The sequence below is a fragment of the Pelophylax lessonae genome (genome assembly GCF_965119305.1).
Source record: "Pelophylax lessonae genome assembly, chromosome: 7".
NCBI classification, from domain to species: domain Eukaryota; kingdom Metazoa; phylum Chordata; class Amphibia; order Anura; family Ranidae; genus Pelophylax; species Pelophylax lessonae.
In genome coordinates, this window is record NC_138774.1 from 45,387,097 (window position 1) to 45,408,230 (window position 21,134).

General features: G+C 41.2%; 1 protein-coding gene and 1 long non-coding RNA gene across 4 annotated transcripts in view; one reads left to right on the forward strand and one right to left on the reverse strand.

Annotated features, from left to right (window-relative positions):
- The window catches only part of LOC309560894 (class I histocompatibility antigen, F10 alpha chain-like), a 392,531-nt gene that overhangs the window by 355,059 nt on the left and 16,338 nt on the right, over positions 1-21,134 (reverse strand). For all 3 annotated transcript variants that reach the window (XM_082264580.1, XM_082264578.1, XM_082264579.1), the window contains exons 4-6: positions 12,562-12,840; positions 9,172-9,270; positions 2,716-2,748 (exon numbers count right to left, since the gene is read on the reverse strand). In XM_082264580.1, coding sequence (XP_082120706.1) covers positions 2,716-2,748; positions 9,172-9,270; positions 12,562-12,840 — 411 coding nt within the window. The remainder of the gene's footprint in view (positions 1-2,715; positions 2,749-9,171; positions 9,271-12,561; positions 12,841-21,134) is intronic.
- The window catches only part of LOC309560904, a 149,759-nt gene that overhangs the window by 17,896 nt on the left and 110,729 nt on the right, over positions 1-21,134 (forward strand). The gene's annotated exons all lie outside the window — the stretch shown is intronic.

Sequence of the window (21,134 nt, forward strand, 5' to 3'; positions counted from 1 at the left end):
GCAGAAATTACCCCCCATCAGTGTTCCTTTAAACTGCTTCCCACCTCACTACATCAACCACTGCGCTCACACTTGCGTAATGCAGAGATCTTCTGGCTCTTGGCTGATGTAGTGAAGGTAGGTCATATGGGGGGGGGGGGGGGGCGGCAATTTTTATTTTGCCTAGGGCGGCAAAAATCCTTGCACCGGCCCTGCCACTTACAGCTCAAAAACGTCTGTGTGTGCATGAGGCCATAGAATAACATGGATGTGCGTTTTTAGGCTGCAAAAAGAAAACGCCTGACGCTACTTACAGCGGCGTTAAAAAACGCCCCGTGGTCTTCAGTTGAGAGTGAACTGTGAATATTGGGCCTAGAGTTATTGCTCTCACTCCATCATAGATAGCATTATATAGAATGTTTAGTGCAGTTGACATTTACATGCATAGGCGCACTCAATGTGCGTGTTTATATTATGTTCGTGTATGTCGGGATGGGGGTTAAAAAAATCGGGGGGGGGGGGGGCAGTCCCAGGTCCACCAATGGGAGTGTGTAAAATCTAGCAAACCTGGCAGGGACATATGCGAGGGGGTGGACTGTTGCCAGGATTCGTGGAAGTGATTGGGCAGCTGTAAAGCTAGCTGATCACTTCCATCTGACAGTTGACTTGTCAGATTTACACACATTCCGGGTGAGATAAAACCCCTGCTGGGGCCAATGTATGACATATGTCAGTGGCAGTGAAAGAGTTAAATAATATGTGTGGAAGATGTCTTCTGTACAGAAGCAAACGTCAGGTTTTATAAAAAAGAAAACATTTGCTCCAAAATTACATTCCCCTGCCAGCTTTTCTTGGTAAGAAATGGCACAGGGATCCCCAAAAATCCAAGAGCAGATCACTGTCCTTGATAAGGATATCATATAGATTTGAAGGGGGACCCAGGCAAAACAAAAAAATTGTGTAGAACAAAAAAGTGTGTGTCTGGACAGTCGCGCTCCAATGAAAATATTTATTGAAAAGAGGATAAAAAATACCACAGCATACAGGAGGTACGGATCAAAGACAGCTGACGCGTTTCAAACTAACAGTGCTGAATCACAGCTTTGATTAAGCACTGTTAGTAGTGTGAATCGCGTTTATAAATATTTGCATTGGAGTGCGGCTGTCCAGACATACTTTTTTGTTCTATATGGCTTGCACATTGAGCCTGCACCCTGCACCTGTGCTGTTACTGTGAGGATTTTTGAAGGCATTTTCACCTGGAGCGGTGTGTGGTCTCTAAAAAATAGTGTACAATACCTAAAAATGAAATTTAAAAGGGGAACCCTATGTAAAAGAGGGCCCCCAGATATCCAGCCCTTCCCCTATGTGAATGAGTAAGGGATACATATTTTATCCCTGGCTACTCATTCCCAAAAAAATCCAACGAAAATAAACACACATGCCATGATGAAACAGGATTTGAATTGGTGCTGGGTATACAATAGTAATTGTTAGTAAGGAAAAAATAAATGTTTGTTTTCAACTGCAGTAATGAGAAAATTTGAAGGAGCAGGATTGAAATTATTTCTAGATTGTAAGCTCTAACGAGCCAGGCCCTCTAATTCCTCCTGTATTGAATTGTATTGTAACTGTATTTCTTCCCTCACATTGTAAAGCGCTGCGCAAACTGTTGGCGCTATATAAATCCTGTATAATAATAATAATTTCTCAAATATATATATATATTTTTTTAAAGTGATATTAAAGGCTTTTTTTCAATTTTTAAAAAATACCACACGTTATACTTACCTGCTCTGTGCAGTAGTTTTGCATAGAGCAGTCCCGATGCGTTTCGAAGGTATGTCCTTCATCAGAGCCAAACCAGGTTTTGTCTCTGATGAAGGACATACCTTTGAAACGCGTCAGCCAGAAGGGACCCTGGTGAGGTCCCCCCTGAGCTCGGGTCTTTGGCCAGCCTGGGAGAGTGAAGCCATGATCAGTAGCCTGATGGGTGTTTTAACCACATATGTTTGTGAGTAGATATTTATTTTGTCTTACTTTTAATAAAAATGGTGTTGGATAATGCACTAGGCCAGTGTGCGCTCTGTGATTATCTATTACCACAGAGTCTCTGAGGACAACCCCAGTCCTAGAGGGCAGCAAGGCTCCAAGGGGATTATCCATATCTACTATAAGAGACTTTTCCTGTTGGACTATGACACTTATACGCAGGGGGGGGGGGGATTGTTATTGGATCCCCTATATAACCCCGCCCACTACCAGCTGGCCTCAGTTTTGTAGCAAGCAATAGGGATATGAGAACAGGGGAGGGGCCTGTGTCCGGTACTGTACTCCCAGAAACTGATTTTACAGGTAGAAAAACCTATTTTCTTAGTCATACAGTACAGCACACAGGATCTATTGTCTTTATCACAGGATCTCCAAAATCAGACCAACTGATTGGTGAGAAACAGCATAAAATACAAACAGGTCCAGGTAACAATAGAAGGCCAATAAGGTCATTCCTCATCCCTAAACAGAATGGCCCAGGAGCACTTTCCCTTCTTTCTGTACTTTGTGTGACATTAGAGTGTATGGAAATCACTAATAACAATAATGAGGAGGTTATCATTGCAGTCTGGAATAAATTGTGTATCAGGCTTAGAGGATCCTTATAAAATTCTATATAAAGATTACATTCTACAAATCATAATATAAAATATCACACAGAGGAATACAGCAAACATTACTCACTGTTGGTGCTTCTGTAGCCAGCCTTGTTCTTCTCTGAAATATGAAGACATGGAGTTAGGAACCAAAAAAATAGAACTGCAACCCATAAACTGCATTTTAAATAATTTCTACCAAACAATATACAATAGTTGAATAACACAATTATCATTGTTGTGTTCATTTTGTACATGGGGGCAGCCATATGTGTGCATTAGATATTCAGGCTCTGCTTCCTGCTTTGCTCTGCTATATGATGGTTGGGCTTTAGGTCCCTTTCACACTTGTGCGACCTAAAAGTTGTGCGATTTTGCCACAATTTTGAATGGACTTGAAGCAATGCCTGTGTAATCTTGGGGTCTATGGACCTCAAAACAAATCAAAGTCAGACCAAAGTAGTGCAGGGACTACTTTGAAGTCGTTGTGACTTGAAGTCGTACAGATATGAACGGTACTCATTGGAAATCTTGGAGAACAACTCGTCATATGACTTTGCAGTCCCAAGTCGCAAAAGTGTGAAAGGGGCCTTAATAATTGTAATGCCTTGGACATAACTGCAGAAATCCCAGGAGTGGATTAAGCAATGCTCCAAAAAAGCGGCTTCATTTTCTGGCTGTTTTCTCTTGTTGCAGAGGAAGACACGTGTCCTCAGGTTTGTTTACTGAAGAAATTCAGGGATTTCAGCATTTCATTTTAAAAAGCTGCTGGCTTATTAAGGGGCCGAGACCAACAAGGTGAATGCCACCTCATGGACTTATCTCTTTTATTTACAATATACAGTTTATACTGAGCACTGGGAGTACAGCTATCGCTATGGTTTTGACACTCCAATGCTGGACCTTCGGATCTCAGATATACAATCTGCAGAGTTGTATGCAGACACTCTCTTTGTCCCTCCTCTCCACTTGTTCAGTCATGGAAGACTTTGTATATTATGAACCCATTCACAAACTACAAAGTATTCTGTGAATGGATAGTGGAGAGGAGGGGTGGGCACACAGCAACTGCATCACTCCTGCCAGAGCGCTTCCAGAATAGTGATAGCTGTACTCCCGGCACTCAGTGCAACTGCAAATCATAAAGAAAAAAGATAAGTCCATGTGGTAGCATACAACTTGTTGGAGTTAACCCCTTGTAAGTCAGCAGATTTAAAAAATCCTTCAATGTGTGGACCTTTCTTTATGTACACATGAATTCTCTGTTATCTGGTCCCCATTTCATAAAGCAGGTTCCTGTTCTAAGCCTCAGATTAACTTTATTTGGCTCAGAGATTCTCAAACTCCTTACTAAACTGTTAGGGCTCATTTACACTTCTGTCACCCTCTGAAGAACGATCCACAGTGGAATGCTTTTCAGAGGGCATCTGACAGGTGGATATGAGGTGTTCTGTTTTAACCCAGAGCCTGCACCACTGCACCAAAACTGTGTGCAATGTACAGAGCTGCAGGGTTGTGTCATTACCTTCAATGTGTTATGAGGAGGGATGATTTCTTGCTATACCCATGATGCAAAGCACTGTGGCTGCGGCATTGGTACACCCCCCTCCAACCATTGTGTTAGAATAAAGGGGCGGTCAGGGAGTGGTCAACAGCCTGGTATTACTGCCTTCTGGCCTCAAGTATATAGAAGGCCTTATATAACCAGTAAGGCTGGGTTCACACTGGTGGGAATTGGATGCAGGTTTCCTCACATCCAATTCACATGACAGGAGTGTGTGCCTGGCTCTCTATGGCGCCAGTTCTTACATCTCCGGGGCGGCTACGGAGCGGATTGCACAGGAGTCCTGTGTGTCTTTGGCTTCATTTCAGATCCGAATTTAGGCAAAAATTCAGGCCTGATTCATTCCTGAAATGGAGAACAGGGACGCACCGGACCCCTGCTGTGAGCCGCATCCGTATTAATGCCCCATGCACACGGGGCGTTTTTAACGCCGCTGTAAGTAGCGTCAGGCGTTTTCTTTTTGCAGCCTAAAAACGCACCTCCATGTTATTCTATGGCCTCATGCACACACAGACGTTTTTGAGCTGTAAGTGGCCTAGGCGTTTTTAAGCTGCAACAAGAACCCACGGTCTGCGCGTTCTGAGGACCAGCGTTAGAGCTGTAAAAACGTCTGACGCTGCTAAAGGCTGAATAACGTTGCTATAACGTTGCTTAACGTGCGTTAAGCCACATTATACATTTTTTCTTCCATTTAAAATCAATGGTTCCCTATGGGAGCCTATTGATTTGAATGGAAGTCGCACCGCAAGTCGGATCAGGATGATCCAACTTGAGGCGCGACTTGTGCTGTGAGAATCTTGAGGGGGAACTCCACGCCAAAATGGTGGGGGTCCCCCCAGGTTCCAAACCAGGCCCTTCGGGTCTGGTATGGAATTTGAGGGTAGCCCCACGCTGAAAAAACGGCGTGGGGTCCCCCCCAAAATCCATACCAGACCCTTATCTGAGCAAGCAGCCCGGCAGGCCAGGAAAGGGGAGGGGACGAGCGAGCAGCCCCACCCCCCTGGACCACACCAGGCCACATGCCCTCAACATGGGGGGTGTTGGTGCTTTGGGGCAGGGGGGGCTCTGCACCCCCCCACCCCAAAGCACCTTGCCCCCATGTTGATGAGGACAAGGACCTCATCCCCACAACCCTGGCCGGTGGTTGTGGGGGTCTGCAGGCAGGGGGCTTATCGTTATCTGGAAGCCTCCTTGAACAAGGGGGCCCCCCAGATCCCGGACCCCCTCCCTAAGTGAATGGGTATGGGGTACATTGTACCCCTACCCATTCACCCCATAAAAGGCAGTGTATGTGAATAACGACAGGAGACGTTTTGGAAAGTTTATTTAAAATCTTCATCTGGTCTTCTCTGCTCCGGTCTTCTCCACTCTGCTCTTCTTCCCCTCCGCTCTTCTGCACTTTTGCTGTCTGCTCTTCTGCTCTTTTGCCCTTGGCTCTTCTTCTTTCTCCGGTCCTCCTCAGACGATGTCTCCGGTCTCTGCAGCTTAATATATAGCCATTAGGGGCATGGCCGCCCGATAATGTCACCGGGAGGCCCTGCCCCCTTATGTCACAGACGACCGGAGACATCGTCTGAGGAGGACCGGAGGAAGAAGAAGAGCCAAGGGCAAAAGAGAAGAACAGCGGACAGCAAAAGAGCAGAAAAGCAGAGGGGAAGAAGAGCAGAGTGGAGAAGACCGGATGAAGATTTTAAATAAACTTTCCAAAACGTCTCCTGTCGTTATTCACATACACTGCCTTTTATGGGGTGAATGGGTAGGGGTACAATGTACCCCATACCCATTCACATAGGAAGGGGGTCCGGGATCTGGGGGGCCCCCTTGTTCAAGGGGGCTTCCAGATACTGATAAGCCCTCTGCCCGCAGACCCCCACAACCACCGGCCAGGGTTGTGGGGATGAGGCCCTTGTCCTCATCAACATGGGGGCAAGGTGCTTTGGGGTGGGGGGATGCATAGCCCCCCCTGCCCCAAAGCACCAACACCCCCCATGTTGAGGGCATGTGGCCTGGTGTGGTCCGGGGGGGGGGGGGGTGGGGCCGCTCGCTCGTCCCCTACCCCTTCCTGGCCTGCCGGGCTGCATGCTCGGATAAGGGTCTGGTATGGATTTTGGGGGATCCCACACCGTTTTTTTCGGCTTGGGGCTACCCTCAAATTCCATACCAGACCCGAAGGGCCTGGTTTGGAACCTGGGGGGACCCCCACGCCATTTTTCCCCATTTTGGCATGGAGTAACCCCTCAAGATTCTCGCAGCGCAAGTCGCGCCGCAAGTCGGATCATCCTGATCCGAATTGCGATGCGACTTCCATTTAAATAAAGAGGCTCTCATAGGGAACCATTGATTTTGAATGGAGGCAGAAAAGAACGCTGCTAAAAGCGACGTGGCAAAACGTGCAATAACTGAAAGCACGTTTTTACAGCTGCTTTTTCCGTCGTTAGAACTAGCTTTGCAGCACGTTTTTTCGAACGCCCCGTGTGCATGGGGCCTAAGTGTGAACCCGGCTTTAATGAAGCTTTCATAGTGACATTCTGGATTTCTTTTTCCTATCTGTCATTCCTTTGTGTTGGCCACCAATTTTATTAGCTGCCTCACTGGCCAATAAGAAGGCATGGGATGGGAAGACAGTGGGCAGGGCATGACTACAGAATCTGCTGTGACAGGGCGCTACAAGTCTTAGGAGACTCAGGAGCTCTAATGATATTCAAATGGTACAAAGACCTAAAGGATCCTGTACTATAAGCTAAGAACCAATTTAATGAGGTTTACTTCTAAAAATAGTTCCTGGTTCCTGGATTAAATGGGAACATTTCAGGATAGGATATGGGAGCTTCCATTACCGAAATCCCCAGGGGTGACATCCTTACCTCTGCTTTACTGCTTGGTGCTTCACTAAACTAATAAAATACAGCCAGCTTAGGGGTTGATTTACTAAACCCGGAGAATGCATAATTTAGTGCAGCTGTGAATGATAGCCAATCAGCTTCTAACTTCAGCTTGTTCAATTAACCACTTCAGCTCTGGAAGATTTACCCTCCGCCGTTCATGACCAGGCCATTTTTAGTGATACGGCATTGCGATATTTTAACAATTGCGCGGTCGCGCAATGCTGTACCCAGATACAATTTTTGTCCTTTTTCCCCTCAAATATAGCTTTTTTTGGTGGTATTTGATGACCTCTGAAATTTTTTTTACGTGCTATAAACAAAAAAAAGACAGACAGTTTTGAAAAAAAAAAATTACTTTCTACTATAAAACATATCCAATAAAAAAATATAAAAAATCTAATTTCTGCATCATTTTAGGCCAATATGTATTTGCTACATGTTTATGGTATAAAAAACCCCAATAAGTGTATATTGATTGATTTGCGTCTACAAACTATGGGATATATTTATGGCATTTCTGTTTATTTTTTTACTAGTAATGGCGGCCATCGGCGACTTATAGCGGAACTGCAATATTGCGGTGGACAAAATCAGACACTGACTGGCACTTTTTTGGGAACCAGTGACTCTAATACAGTGATCAGTGCTAAATGACACTGGCTGGAAAGGTGTTAACATCAGGGGCGATCAAAAGGTTAAGTGTGTGCCTAGCCAGTGTTTGTGTACTGTGTGGGAGGTGCTTTTACTAGGGGAAGACGTGGATCCATGTCCATGCCTTCCCTACTGACAGAACGACAATCTGCCTTATTTTCATAGGCAGACTGCTGTTTGCCTCTGTACCAAGAAACCGGCGGGTGAAAGCAGACATCAAGTCCGCGGTACCCGCTGATCAGCTCCCGCTAAGGATTCTCAGTTGAAACTGTCACTAATTGTCCACATACAAACATACAATTGTAGCTTAAAACCAGCCAGATCTCCCTTTTGTCATCTCATGTCTATGGGAAGCCACAAGTCCTGAGTTTATACACAAACTGTACAAAGCATATTACAGGCTGACATCCAATGGGGGATTTACTAAAACTGCTGAACCCAGAATCTGGTGTAGCTGTGCATAATAACCAAATCCAATCAGCTTCTAACTTCAGCTTGTTCAATTAAGCTTTGGCAGTAAAAACTGGAAGCGGATTGGATTCTATGCAGAGCTGCAGCAGATTTTGTACTCTCCAGTTTTTGTAAATAATTCCTAGTGTGTAAATCCTACATACTGCATAACAGTAAATAAAATCTCCCCCCTCCTTATATTTTCATTTTGTCTTTATCCCTTCCATGCCCTGTGTCTTATTTACCCTAATTTGTATCCTCTTTGAGATGACATATGCAGAGCAGTACACATTAGAAACTTAAAGTGTATGTAAACCCTCACATATACCCAGTGAAGGGATTAGCCCCAGATGATACACAGATGAAACAAATCCTCCAATGTCAGCAGCACAGAGGAGGGGGTGGAGAGGCTGCAGTTACAGTGTGTGAGAGCTGATTGTAGGAAAGGAACACACCCCCCCTCCACACAGCAGAGATGTGTTCTGAATAGACAAGCCTCTGCTGAGCTCTCCCTCCCATCACAAATGTATCTCATGTGTCAGGAACACTTGTCAGAAGTGACTCATGCTCAGAGGAACAAAGCACCAGAGAGAAATGACACTTAGAGCTTTGGAAAGAGATAAGTAAACACTGCAGATATATGTTCTTTGCTCAAATTCCATGACTTGGGTTTACAACTACTATAAGGTATGAATGGTTCTTTATATAAAATGTACACATGGTAGTGGAGATGATATGAAAAATGAGGCTACACCCCTTGACACTTATTGTGATATGTGTGTGATCCTTGTCTTTCAAAGTAAGACTGTTTGATAGGACGATGTAATGGAATTTCAATTCTAATTAATCTGGAAAGTGCTAACTGTATGGTGAATGCTGAGAGTATATTGTATGTTATTATGAAACTCAATAAAAAGTTTACCTGTTAAAAAATAAATAAAATCTATTGTGAGTGTGCAGATAAAAATTATTATTTACTAATCCTTATACTTACTTATCCAAACAACAACTGCGATAATTGCAGCAAGAAGAGCAAGAATTCCAATAACAGCTCCAATGATCACTCCGAGTGAGAGGCCTTTGCCTGGTGGATCTGACAGAGATAAATATAAAGAGAAGATGAGATATTAGAGAGATTTGGGATTCTTGTATATAAATCAGTGGTCTCCAAACTGTGGCCCCTTGCTTGCCTTTATCTGGCCCTTGGGGCACTTTTCCTTCCACTGATACCAGCAATGGGGTACAATTCCTCCCACTAAAACCAATGATGGGTCACTATTCCTCCCACTGGCACCAACAATGGGGTACTATTCCTCCCATTAATACTAATGATGGGGCACTATTCCTTCCAATGACACCAATGGCAGGGCTATATTCCTCTCCCTAATACCAAAGGTGCACTGTTTACTCTCCCTGAGAGGACAAATCTTACTCCCAATGGCCACAGTCCGGCCCCCCTAAAGTCTGATTATCAGTAAACTGGCACTACATTTAGAAAGTTTGGCAACCCCTGATATAAATTATTGATTTTTTAAAATTATGAAAAGTATTGGCCACCTTAAAATGAATTATTCCTGCACTATATAAAACTGTATGTAAAATATAAAAATGTAAAACTGGATTAAAGTGTACACACATAAGAGAAAACAGGAAGGTAAGAAACTTTTATACAGAAGAAGGGTCTATGTATGAAAAAATTGCTGTGCGGATGTCTTAACCACTTGCCGACTGCACGACGACTATCTACGTCGGCAGTCAGCCCCTCACAGGCAAAGCGACGTAGGTCTACGTCGCTCGCTTGTGAGGGTCTAGGGAGCGAGCGCGCGCCCCCGGAGGCGCGCTCCCGCTCCCGCGTGGTCACGGACCCCCCGCGCGTGTGACCGGCGGACTCGATGTCCGCCGGTCACTCGGCGATCGGCGGGGGAGAGGGAGAAAGTCAGGCGGCTTGTGTAAACAAGCCACCTGTCATTCTCCTCGGTGTAAAGACACTGATCACACGGATCTACCATGTAGATCCGTTGATCAGTGTCCTTACAGCTAAAGCCACAGCCAATCACAGTAGAAAGCACGCCCCTAGGGACACACACAGCCCCTCCCAAATAAAGTTAACCCCTTCACTACCAGTGTATTTTTACAGTAACAGTGCATATGTATAGCACTGATTACTGTAGAAATGTCACTGGTAACCCCAAAAGTGTCAAAAATGTCAGTCAAGGGTCCGATCTGTCCGCCCCAATGTCGCAGTACCGCAAAAAAAAAAAATCGCGGATCGCCGCCATTACGCGTTAAAAAAAAAAAAAAACAACAAAAATGACAAAAATCTTTCCCTTTGTTAGTAAACGCAATAACTTTTGCGCAAACCAATCAAAATACGCTTTTTGCAATTTTTTTTACCAAACATAGGTAGCATAAAACAAATTGGCTGAAAATGTTAATAAATTTTGATTTTTACATTTTTTTGGGGGAATTTCATATAAAAAAATGTGAAAAATATTGCTATTTTTGCAAAATTGACGCTCTTTTTTTGTTTATAGCGCGTGATCAAAAAATCGCACAGGTGATCAAATACCACCAAAAGAAAGCTCTGTTTGTGGGAAAAAAAGGACGCCAAATTTGTTTAGGTACAGCGTCGCACGACCGCGCAATTGTCCGTTAAAGTCACGCAGTGCCGAATCGCAAAATACCCCCTGGTCGGAATGGGGGTAAAATCTTCCGGGGCTTAAGTGGTTAAGCATTCACACAAGTTCAAGCATTATTGCTGTATTGTTTGTAATATAATTATCTCCTATGATCATCAGCTCCATCTAGTGGACATAATGCATATTTTTTGTTATTGAGCCATTTCTGATAAATACCACAATATGGCCACTAGACGGAGCCGACGATCATAGGAGATAATTATATTACAAACAATACTGTGATCATTTCTTATGAATCTATGAATGGTTAAGACATCCACATGACAATTTTTTTTTAATACATAGTTAGGTTGAAAAAAAGACACATTTTCATCTAGTTCAACCAATAAAAAAGAAAACACAACCATACAATCCCATATACACAATCCCACACCCACAGTTGATCCAGAGGAAGGCGAAAAACCCAACAAAGCATGATCCAATTTGCTAAAGCAGGGGAAAAAATTCCTTCCTGATCCCCCGAGAGGCAATCTGATATTCCCTGGATCAACTTTACCTATATTAGTACCCAGTTATAATATGTACACCCAGGAAAGAATCCAGGCTTTTTTTAAAGCAATTTACTGAGCTGGCCAGAACCACCTCTGGAGGGAGTCTATTTCACATTTTCACAGCTCTTACAGTTAAGAATCCTTTCCGTATTTGGAGATGAAATCTCTTTTCCTCTAGACGTAAAGAGTGCCCCCTTGTCCTCTGTGGTGACCTTAAAGTGAACAACTCCACACCAAGCTCACTATATGGACCCCTTATGTATTTATACATGTTGATTATATCCCCCCCCCCCCTTTAATCTCCTCTTCTCAAGAGAATAAATTCAGTTTCTCTAATCTTTCCTCATAGCTGAGCTCCTCCATGCCTCTTATCAGTTTGGTTGCCCTTCTCTGCACTTTCTCCAGTTCCCAGATATCCTTTTTGAGAACTGGTGCCCAAAACTGAACTGCATATTCCAGATGAGGTCTTACTAATGATTTGTACAGGGGCAAAATGATATCTCTCTCTCTGGAGTCCATGCCTCTGTTAATACAAGAAAGGACTCTGCTTGCGTTGGAAACCGCAGCTTGGCATTGCATGCTATTATTAAGCTTAGGATCTAGCAGAACACCCAGATCCTTCTCCGCTATGGATTCCCCCAATTCTACTCCCCCTAGTATGTATGATGCATGCATTTTCTTAGTCCCCAAGTGCATAACTTTACATTTATCAATATTAAACCTCATTTGCCACATAGCTGCTCAATAAAACAGTGCATTGAGGTTGGCTTGTAAGTTGCAGACATCCAGTAAGGAAGTTATTCCACTGCATAGCTTGATGTCATTGAGACACCACAGACACCACATCTTATCTGCAATATAAAACCTTCCAATTTGCACTTTTAAGAAAATGACTACAGTTTTGCTTCAAGTGCAGTAACTAATAGCAACCCATCAAAATATATTTAGCTAAAGTCACACTATTATAAGATGGATTCTGATTGGTTGCTATGAGTTAGTGCACTCAAGGGTAAAAAATGTCTATTTCTGCAAGTAGTACTGGGAAGGGAGTGGGACTGCTGTGTGTGGAGATAAAATGTTCTTCTATTTCAATATTAGAATTCCATAGAAAATTGATGTCACATGGAAAAACTTTTCAGTTGCACTCTTTGCCCCTCTTCCAGGTTTCATGTATTCTCTGTAAATATCACTCACCCCATTTCACACGGAGAGTCTCATCCCCCAGACTGCTGTGCTCCACATGACAGGAGTAAGTGTCTCCCTCCTTGGTTGGCACTTCCACACTGACTCTGATCTGATAGGTGCCATCAGGATGGGGGAGAATTGGACTCATTTCATCTGAAGGAACATCATCCTCCCCATTCTTCACCCACTTCACATCCACAGGTCGGGGGTGAAACCCGTACACCAGGCACTGAAGTCTGGTCACATCATCCGACTGACGATGACCCCACACCTTCACCTCTGGACGCACTGAGAGAGAGAAAGAGAAAATAACATTCTGCTGGTTGTACAGGAGGTCACATCTTCTCATCAGTTTCATATGAAGATTATATAAAAATGGTTACTTCCCTGGGATAGATCCGTGTAAATTAGGATGATCCTAGCCAACCGTACAGTGAAAAGGATAAAAAAAGCACAAAACCAATTCCTTTTCCTCATACAGTCATCAGTGTGAAGGTGTGACAAGTGAAATGTATGTCATGGATAAATGAATGTGAATGGTATAGGAAGCGGCATGTGACATCACCTAATAGAATTATACTTTACAAAGAAGTAAATCTAACAGATACTTATATTTAGAATTATGTATTTACATCAAACATATTTGTCCATTACATATGCAAGCTGTGCTTCCGGCTTAATAAGGATAAAACCCAGAATATGAACTCATCTGGGATTAGATCATTTCCTGAATCCAGAAACAAATATTTCTTCCCTTGGATAAACTCTGCAAAAAAAAATGTCCAGGTAGACTCCTCCCACAAACACCCAAATGTGACCTAATGGGTGAGATTAGCAATCCTACCAGATGAAGAAATCCACAATGATTACACGAGAGGCGGACAAACATTGGGAAAGTCATGTCATGTTAGACTTGGTGAGATAATAATATAAAATAATTCATGGGGTCTGATATGCTTTCCACATTCAAATGTATAATAGAATATCAGAGCCCCAATGTCTCTCTGTGTGCACCAAACAATACCAGACCAAGGCTGACCTAAACCCCCTCCTATGGTAATGTCCCTATAATGGTGGATGTATACAGAGCAGTGTGTAAAGCTTAGTGGATTCATTTATTAAAGGTATAGAGGCTGATCACCTGGCAAAGTCAAAGTTTATTTTTCAAAGTTTAAGCAGAACTAAAGGCAAAACATGTTTTTTTCCATTTGGACAGCATAAGGGAGGGTTTGAACCCCTCTCAGGGTTTTGCTATGTGTGTCCCATTGGGGGGAAGTTTTTCTTCACTTCCTGTCCCATAGCCAAAACAGGAAGTGAGAGAAAATCCCTTCAAAGTGAGGAAATCCCTCGTTGTCACCTGATCTAGTGTCCCCATTGGAAGATTTATTCTCCATTCCTGTTCTGATGACAACCCAAAATTTGGGGGTTTTCTTTCACTCTTGGTTCATAGTTGTCATCTGAACAACTACAGAGAGTGAATCTCCTTAACACAGCGCACAAAAAGCAATTAAAACCTGACAGGGGTTCTAATCCACTTCCACTCTATCCAAAACTAAATCAAAATGTTGTCTTTAGATATACTTTAATGGTAATAAATAAGATGAAAACTGTGATCTCTCCGAATACCCAATAATGTACAAGGAATATTAAAGAAAACATGATTTTTGTCTGCACATGATTGGAGTTTTAGGGTCCTTTCACACGGACTTTCCGCCCGACGGACTCCGTTTTGCTCAGCGGGGATCGATCCGCTGATCTCCCGCAAAGCAGGAGGATGACAGCGCCATCTCCACTCTCTGTGCAGAGGCCGACCCGTCAGAGCCCCGCTCTCCTCTATGGGAGATCGGATGAAAACGGACAGCCTGTCTGTTTTCATCCGATCCTCCAGATGGATGGAAAATAGGGTTTCCATCCGTCTGGATTTCATGGACCGGATCGGATAGCAGCGGGTGTCAGCAGACATGTCACTGCTGACATCCGCTGCCCCATAGAGGTGCATGGAGCATCTGATCAGGTCCGCCTGAAAAACTGACAGTCGGACCGGATGGGAAAACCCGTGTGAAAGGACCCTAAGACTTTGTTGACATAGACGTGTGTTTTCCAGAAGGACATGCAGGTTCCTGCTAGCGGAATCTTCCATAAAACATGGATCAGTTTAGATGTATTTATCCATTGCATTTATCCCATTTACTGTATGTCTATCGCATCGCAGACTGACTACACATTCTAGGGCTGCAACTAACGATTGTTTTCATAATCCATTAGTTGGCCAATTATTGTTTCGATTAATCAGATAATACCCTTGAAAAAAGTGTGTTGTATGTTTTAGTTAATATCTATAGTTTAAAAAAAGTCAATTTATTCCTAAATATATGTATGCAGTGGTAAATATAAATAACCAACTACAGTAATACCTTGGTTTGCGAGTAACCTGGTTTACGAGCATTTAGAAAGACGAGCAACATTTTTTTTTTTAATTTTGTCTTGATATAAGAGCAGTATTAGACTCACAATGGTAAAGTGGTTTAGTACAGTATAAGCATGTCACCCCCTCTGTTACATAACATTATGTGTCCCTGTGTCTGTATTGTATATAAAAGATGCTGATTTCTCCTGTATCAGAGCGTCTCCCGGCGCTCACGTGACTCCTTGGCTCTCTGCTCTCCCCGGCTAATCACCCCAGCTGACGTCCGGGGAGGAAAGAAGCAGAGAGCCAAGGAGTCACGTGAGCGCCGGGAGACGCTCTGATACAGGAGAAATCAGCATCTTTTATATACAGTACAGACACAGGGACACATAATGTTATGTAATAGAGGGGATGGCATGCTTATACTGTACAGTGCTGTACTTTAGATATGATAGCAGCATATCTTTATTTATACCAATAAATGGTTGTGGAACGAATCATCTGTTTCCATTATTTCTTATAGGAAAATTTGCTTTGATATGCGAGTGCTTTGGATTACAAGCATGTTGCTGGAATGAATTATACTCACAATCCAAGATATTACTGTATACGGTTAGGGAGCAAAATCTGTAATCCACTCTGAGAATAACAGACAGAAGAGATATACTGTATATACTATTAGAGGTTGGATCTGGTAAACATCATCAGACTCAGAGATCACATTTTTTATTTAAAGAGGGAAAAAAAATGAAAGACTGTTTTATAGATTTTCAGACAGACCTGTGATATATTATGTATGACAGACTCCCTTGTCATAGGCCGGGGGATTGATAAAAGCTCCCTGCGCCTGCTGTGACTTATGCTGCCCATACAGAAACAATGTCTTCCTTCAAAAAAATGTTCATTTTAAGAACGTTCGTTCAATTTTCTTATCATTAGTGGGGTCAAATTGACGTTCGTTTTCAACCACAGTGACGGGAAAATTGGAAGGAGCAGAATAGAAAACTTCTTGGTAAAAGGAATTATCAGACAGTGTGTGTGGTTTTTCATTCATATATGACATTCTTTTTAAAACTGAATGTTAAAAGCAAGTGAAATTTTCAAAAGACATTTTTTCATTCAGCGAATCTACAAAGATTTTTTGTATAAATATTTTTTGTCCTAAAATGGATACATGTATGGTCAACTAAGGCTTGAGTCACACCAATGCATTTTGCTTTGATCCGTTTCTGCAGTGCTATTTGCACATGCGATTTTGCTGCGATTTGAGTTTTTTTATGCTTTTTTTGGCCAATTTGTTGTTGGGCAGATTAAAAAACGTGAATCGTGGAAAAAACGCACTACATGCTTTTCTGCAGCTTCTCCACTAAAGTCTATTGAACCAAAAAAAAAAGCACAGTTTTGCTTTGAAAAAAGTCCTTGACCCTTTCCAAATAAGCTGCGGCTGAAAAAAGCATAGATGTGAACGTGTCCCATAGGAAACCATGTTAAATGAACTGTAATGCGTTTCTGCAAAAAGCACCAAAAAATGCATAGGTGTGAACCAGGACTAAGACGTTTAGTAGCAGCAGCATGCTTTTTTTTTTGTATCTCCTGTCATAATGGGGTTAAAAAAACAGAAATTAGCCCTTTATAGTACAAAAAGCAGATAATCGCTACTATAAGGGGTTCATTTATACTCTGAAACAGTGAAAGTAATAATATATATTACTTATATCATATATATATAATAAATACACCCAGAAGTAGGATATATGGGCATTTTACCTTGGAGTTAGATATGAAGCTATATGAAGGGTGGAAGGGAGATATAAATCTTTTATATTAAAGTAGTACTAAAAGCTGAGATTTTCAGCCTCCACCTTCTCTGGGGTCAGATGCTGATCTTCCCTGCACAGAGTCTTCCAAGTGATTTTTTTTTTTTAAACAACAAACATGTTATACTTACCTGCTCTGTGTAATGGTTTTGCACAGAGCAGCCCCAATCCTCCTCTCCTGGGGTCCCCCACCGACACTTCTGGCTCCTCCTGCCTTCAGAGTGCCCCAATAGCAAGCTGCAAAGTATAGTATAGAGCGCCCCTATAGCAAGGTAAAAAAAACTTCTGCCTTTAGAACCACTCACTTCCTTCTCCTGCCCAGGACTACATGTCCCATGAGGCATTGCTTCTCATACATTTACATTCACAAGTTTCCAGGCACTTACTGACATGTATGGACGGTGTACTGAGCTCTGTGTGCTGCACTGTGTATACTGACATGTATGGACGGTGTACTGAGCTGTATGTGTGCTGCACTGTGTATACTGACATGTATGGGCGGTGTACTGAGCTGTATGTGTGCTGCACTGTATTTCCTGATATGTAAACAAATAATGCATTCTGTATGCAGACCAACTAATCGATTCTGAAAATTATTTTCATAATTGATTAGTTGTTTCGGCCCCAACACATTCCCTTATAAAGTATATCTATAGTGTACGGTGTATATACCATGTGGTGTGACTACATACAGAAGTGTGTACATAGAGCCGTATATTTACAGTGTAATAAGTATTTGTACTGTATGCAGTGTGTATATACAGTGTGTAGATATGATATACAATATATAATGTATACAGTGTAGTGTGTATATACGGTGTGTACATATAACATATATGATGTATATAGTGTAATGTGAATATACAGTGTGTGGATATAACATATATGATGTATATAGTGTAGTGTGTATATACGGTGTGTACATATAACATATGATGTACACTATATTACCAAAAGTATTGGAACACCTGCCTTACACGCACATGCACTTTATTGGCATTCCAGTCTTAGTCCGTAGGGTTCAATATTGAGTTGGCCCACCCTTTGCAGCCATAACAGCTTCAACTCTTCTGAGAAGGCTGTCCACAAGGTTTAGGAGTGTCTATGGGAATGTTTGACCATTCTTCCAGAAGCACATTTGTGAGGTCAGGCACTGATGTGGACGAGAAGGCCTGACTCACAATATCCGCTCTAATTCCTCCCAAAGGTGTTCTATCAGGTTGAGGTCAGGACTCTGTGCAGGCCAGTCAAGTTCCTCCACCCCAACTTTCTCATCCATGTCTTTATGGACCTTGCTTTGTGCACTGGTCCAAATCATTTGGTGGAGGGGGGATTATGGTGTGAGGTTGTTTTTCAGGGGTTGGGCTTGGCCCCTTAGTTCCAGTGAAGTGAACTCTTAAGGTGTCAGCATACTGAGACATTTTGGATCATTTCATGCTCCCAACTTTGTGGGAACAGTTTGGGAAGGGCCCCTTCCTGTTCTAACAGGGGATGAGGAACTTGACCAGTGCACAAAGCAAGGTCCATAAAGACATGGATGAGCGAGGTGGGGTGGAGGAACTTGGCTGGCCTGCACAGAGTCCTGACCTCAACCTGATAGAACACCTTTGGGATGAATTAGAGTGGAGACTGTGAGCCAGGCCTTCTCGTCCAACATCAGTGCCTGACCTTACAAATACACTTCTGGAAGAATGATCAAACATTCCCATAGACACACTCCTAAACCTTGTGGACAGCCTTCCCAGAAGAGTTGAAGCTGTTATAGCTGCAAAGGGTGGGCCAACTCAATATTGAACCCTACAGACTAAGACTGGGATGCCATTAAAATTCATGTGTGTGTAAAGGCAGGCGTCCCAATACTTTTGGTGTGTAGATATAACATATATGATGTATATAGTGTAGTGTGTATATACGGGATGTAGATATAACATATGATGTATATAGTGTAGTGTGTATATACGGGGTGTAGATATAACATATATGATGTATATAGTGTAGTGTATATATACGGGGTGTAGATATAACATATATGATGTATATAGTGCAGTGTTTATATACAGTGTGTAGATATAACATATATGACGTATATAGTGTAGTGTGTATATACGGGGTGTAGATATAACATATATGACGTATATAGTGTAGTGTGTATATACGGGGTGTAGATATAACATATATGATGTATATAGTGTAGTGTGTATATACGGTGTGTAGATATAACATATATGATGTATATAGTGTAGTGTGTATATACGGTGTGTAGATATAACATATATGATGTATATAGTGTAGTGTGTATATACAGGGTGTAGATATCACATATATGACGTATATAGTGTAGTGTGTATATACAGTGTGTAGATATCACATATATGATGTATATAGTGTAGTGTGTATATACGGGGTGTAGATATAACATATATGACGTATATAGTGTAGTGTGTATATACAGTGTGTAGATATCACATATATGATGTATATAGTGTAGTGTGTATATACAGTGTGTAGATATAACATATATGATGTATATAGTGTAGTGTGTATATACGGGGTGTAGATATCACATATATGATGTATATAGTGTAGTGTGTATATACAGTGTGTAGATATAACATATATGATGTATATAGTGTAGTGTGTATATACGGGGTGTAGATATAACATATATGACGTATATAGTGTAGTGTGTATATACAGTGTGTAGATATCACACATATGATGTATATAGTGTAGTGTGTATATACGGGGTGTAGATATAACATATATGATGTATATAGTGTAGTGTGTATATACGGGGTGTAGATATAACATATATGATGTATATAGTGTAGTGAGTATATACGGTGTGTAGATATAACATATATGATGTATATAGTGCAGTGTGTATATACGGGGTGTAGATATAACATATATGATGTATATAGTGTAGTGTGTATATACAGTGTGTAGATATAACATATATGATGTATATAGTGCAGTGTGTATATACAGTGTGTAGATATAACATATATGATGTATATAGTGTAGTGTGTATATATAACATATATGATGTATATAGTGTAGTGTGTATATATAACATATATGATGTATATAGTGTAGTGTGTATATACGGGGTGTAGATATAACATATATGATGTATATAGTGTAGTGTGTATATACAGTGTGTAGATATAACATATATGATGTATATAGTGCAGTGTGTATATACAGTGTGTAGATATAACATATATGATGTATATAGTGCAGTGTGTATATACAGTGTGTAGATATAACATATATGATGTATATAGTGTAGTGTGTATATACAGTGTGTAGATATAACATATATGATGTATATAGTGTAGTGTGTATATACGGGGTGTAGATATAACATATATGACGTATATAGTGTAGTGTGTATATACAGTGTGTAGATATCACATATATGATGTATATAGTGTAGTGTGTATATACAGTGTGTAGATATAACATATATGATGTATATAGTGTAGTGTGTATATACGGGGTGTAGATATAACATATATGATGTATATAGTGCAGTGTGTATATACAGTGTGTAGATATAACATATATGATGTATATAGTGCAGTGTGTATATACAGTGTGTAGATATAACATATATGATGTATATAGTGTAGTGTGTATATACAGTGTGTAGATATAACATATATGATGTATATAGTGTAGTGTGTATATACAGTGTGTAGATATAACATATATGATGTATATAGTGTAGTGTGTATATATAACATATATGATGTATATAGTGTAGTGTGTATATACAGTGTGTAGATATAACATATATGATGTATATAGTGTAGTGTGTATATACAGTGTGTAGATATAACATATATGATATATATAGTGTAGTGTGTATATACAGGGTGTGGATATAACATATATGATGTATATAGTGCAGTGTGTATATACAAGGTGTAGATATAACATATATGATGTATATAGTGTAGTGTGTATATACAGGGTGTAGATATAACATATATGACGTATATAGTGTAGTGTGTATATATGGTGTGTAGATATAACATATATGATGTATATAGTGTAGTGTGTATATACGGTGTGTAGATATAACATATATGATGTATATAGTGTAGTGTGTATATATAACATATATGATGTATATAGTGTAGTGTGTATATACGGGGTGTAGATATAACATATATGAGGTATATAGTGTAGTGTGTATATACGGTGTGTAGATATAACATATATGATGTATATAGTGCAGTGTATATATACGGGGTGTAGATATAACATATATGATGTATATAGTGTAGTGTGTATATACGGGGTGTAGATATAACATATATGATGTATATAGTGTAGTGTGTATATAC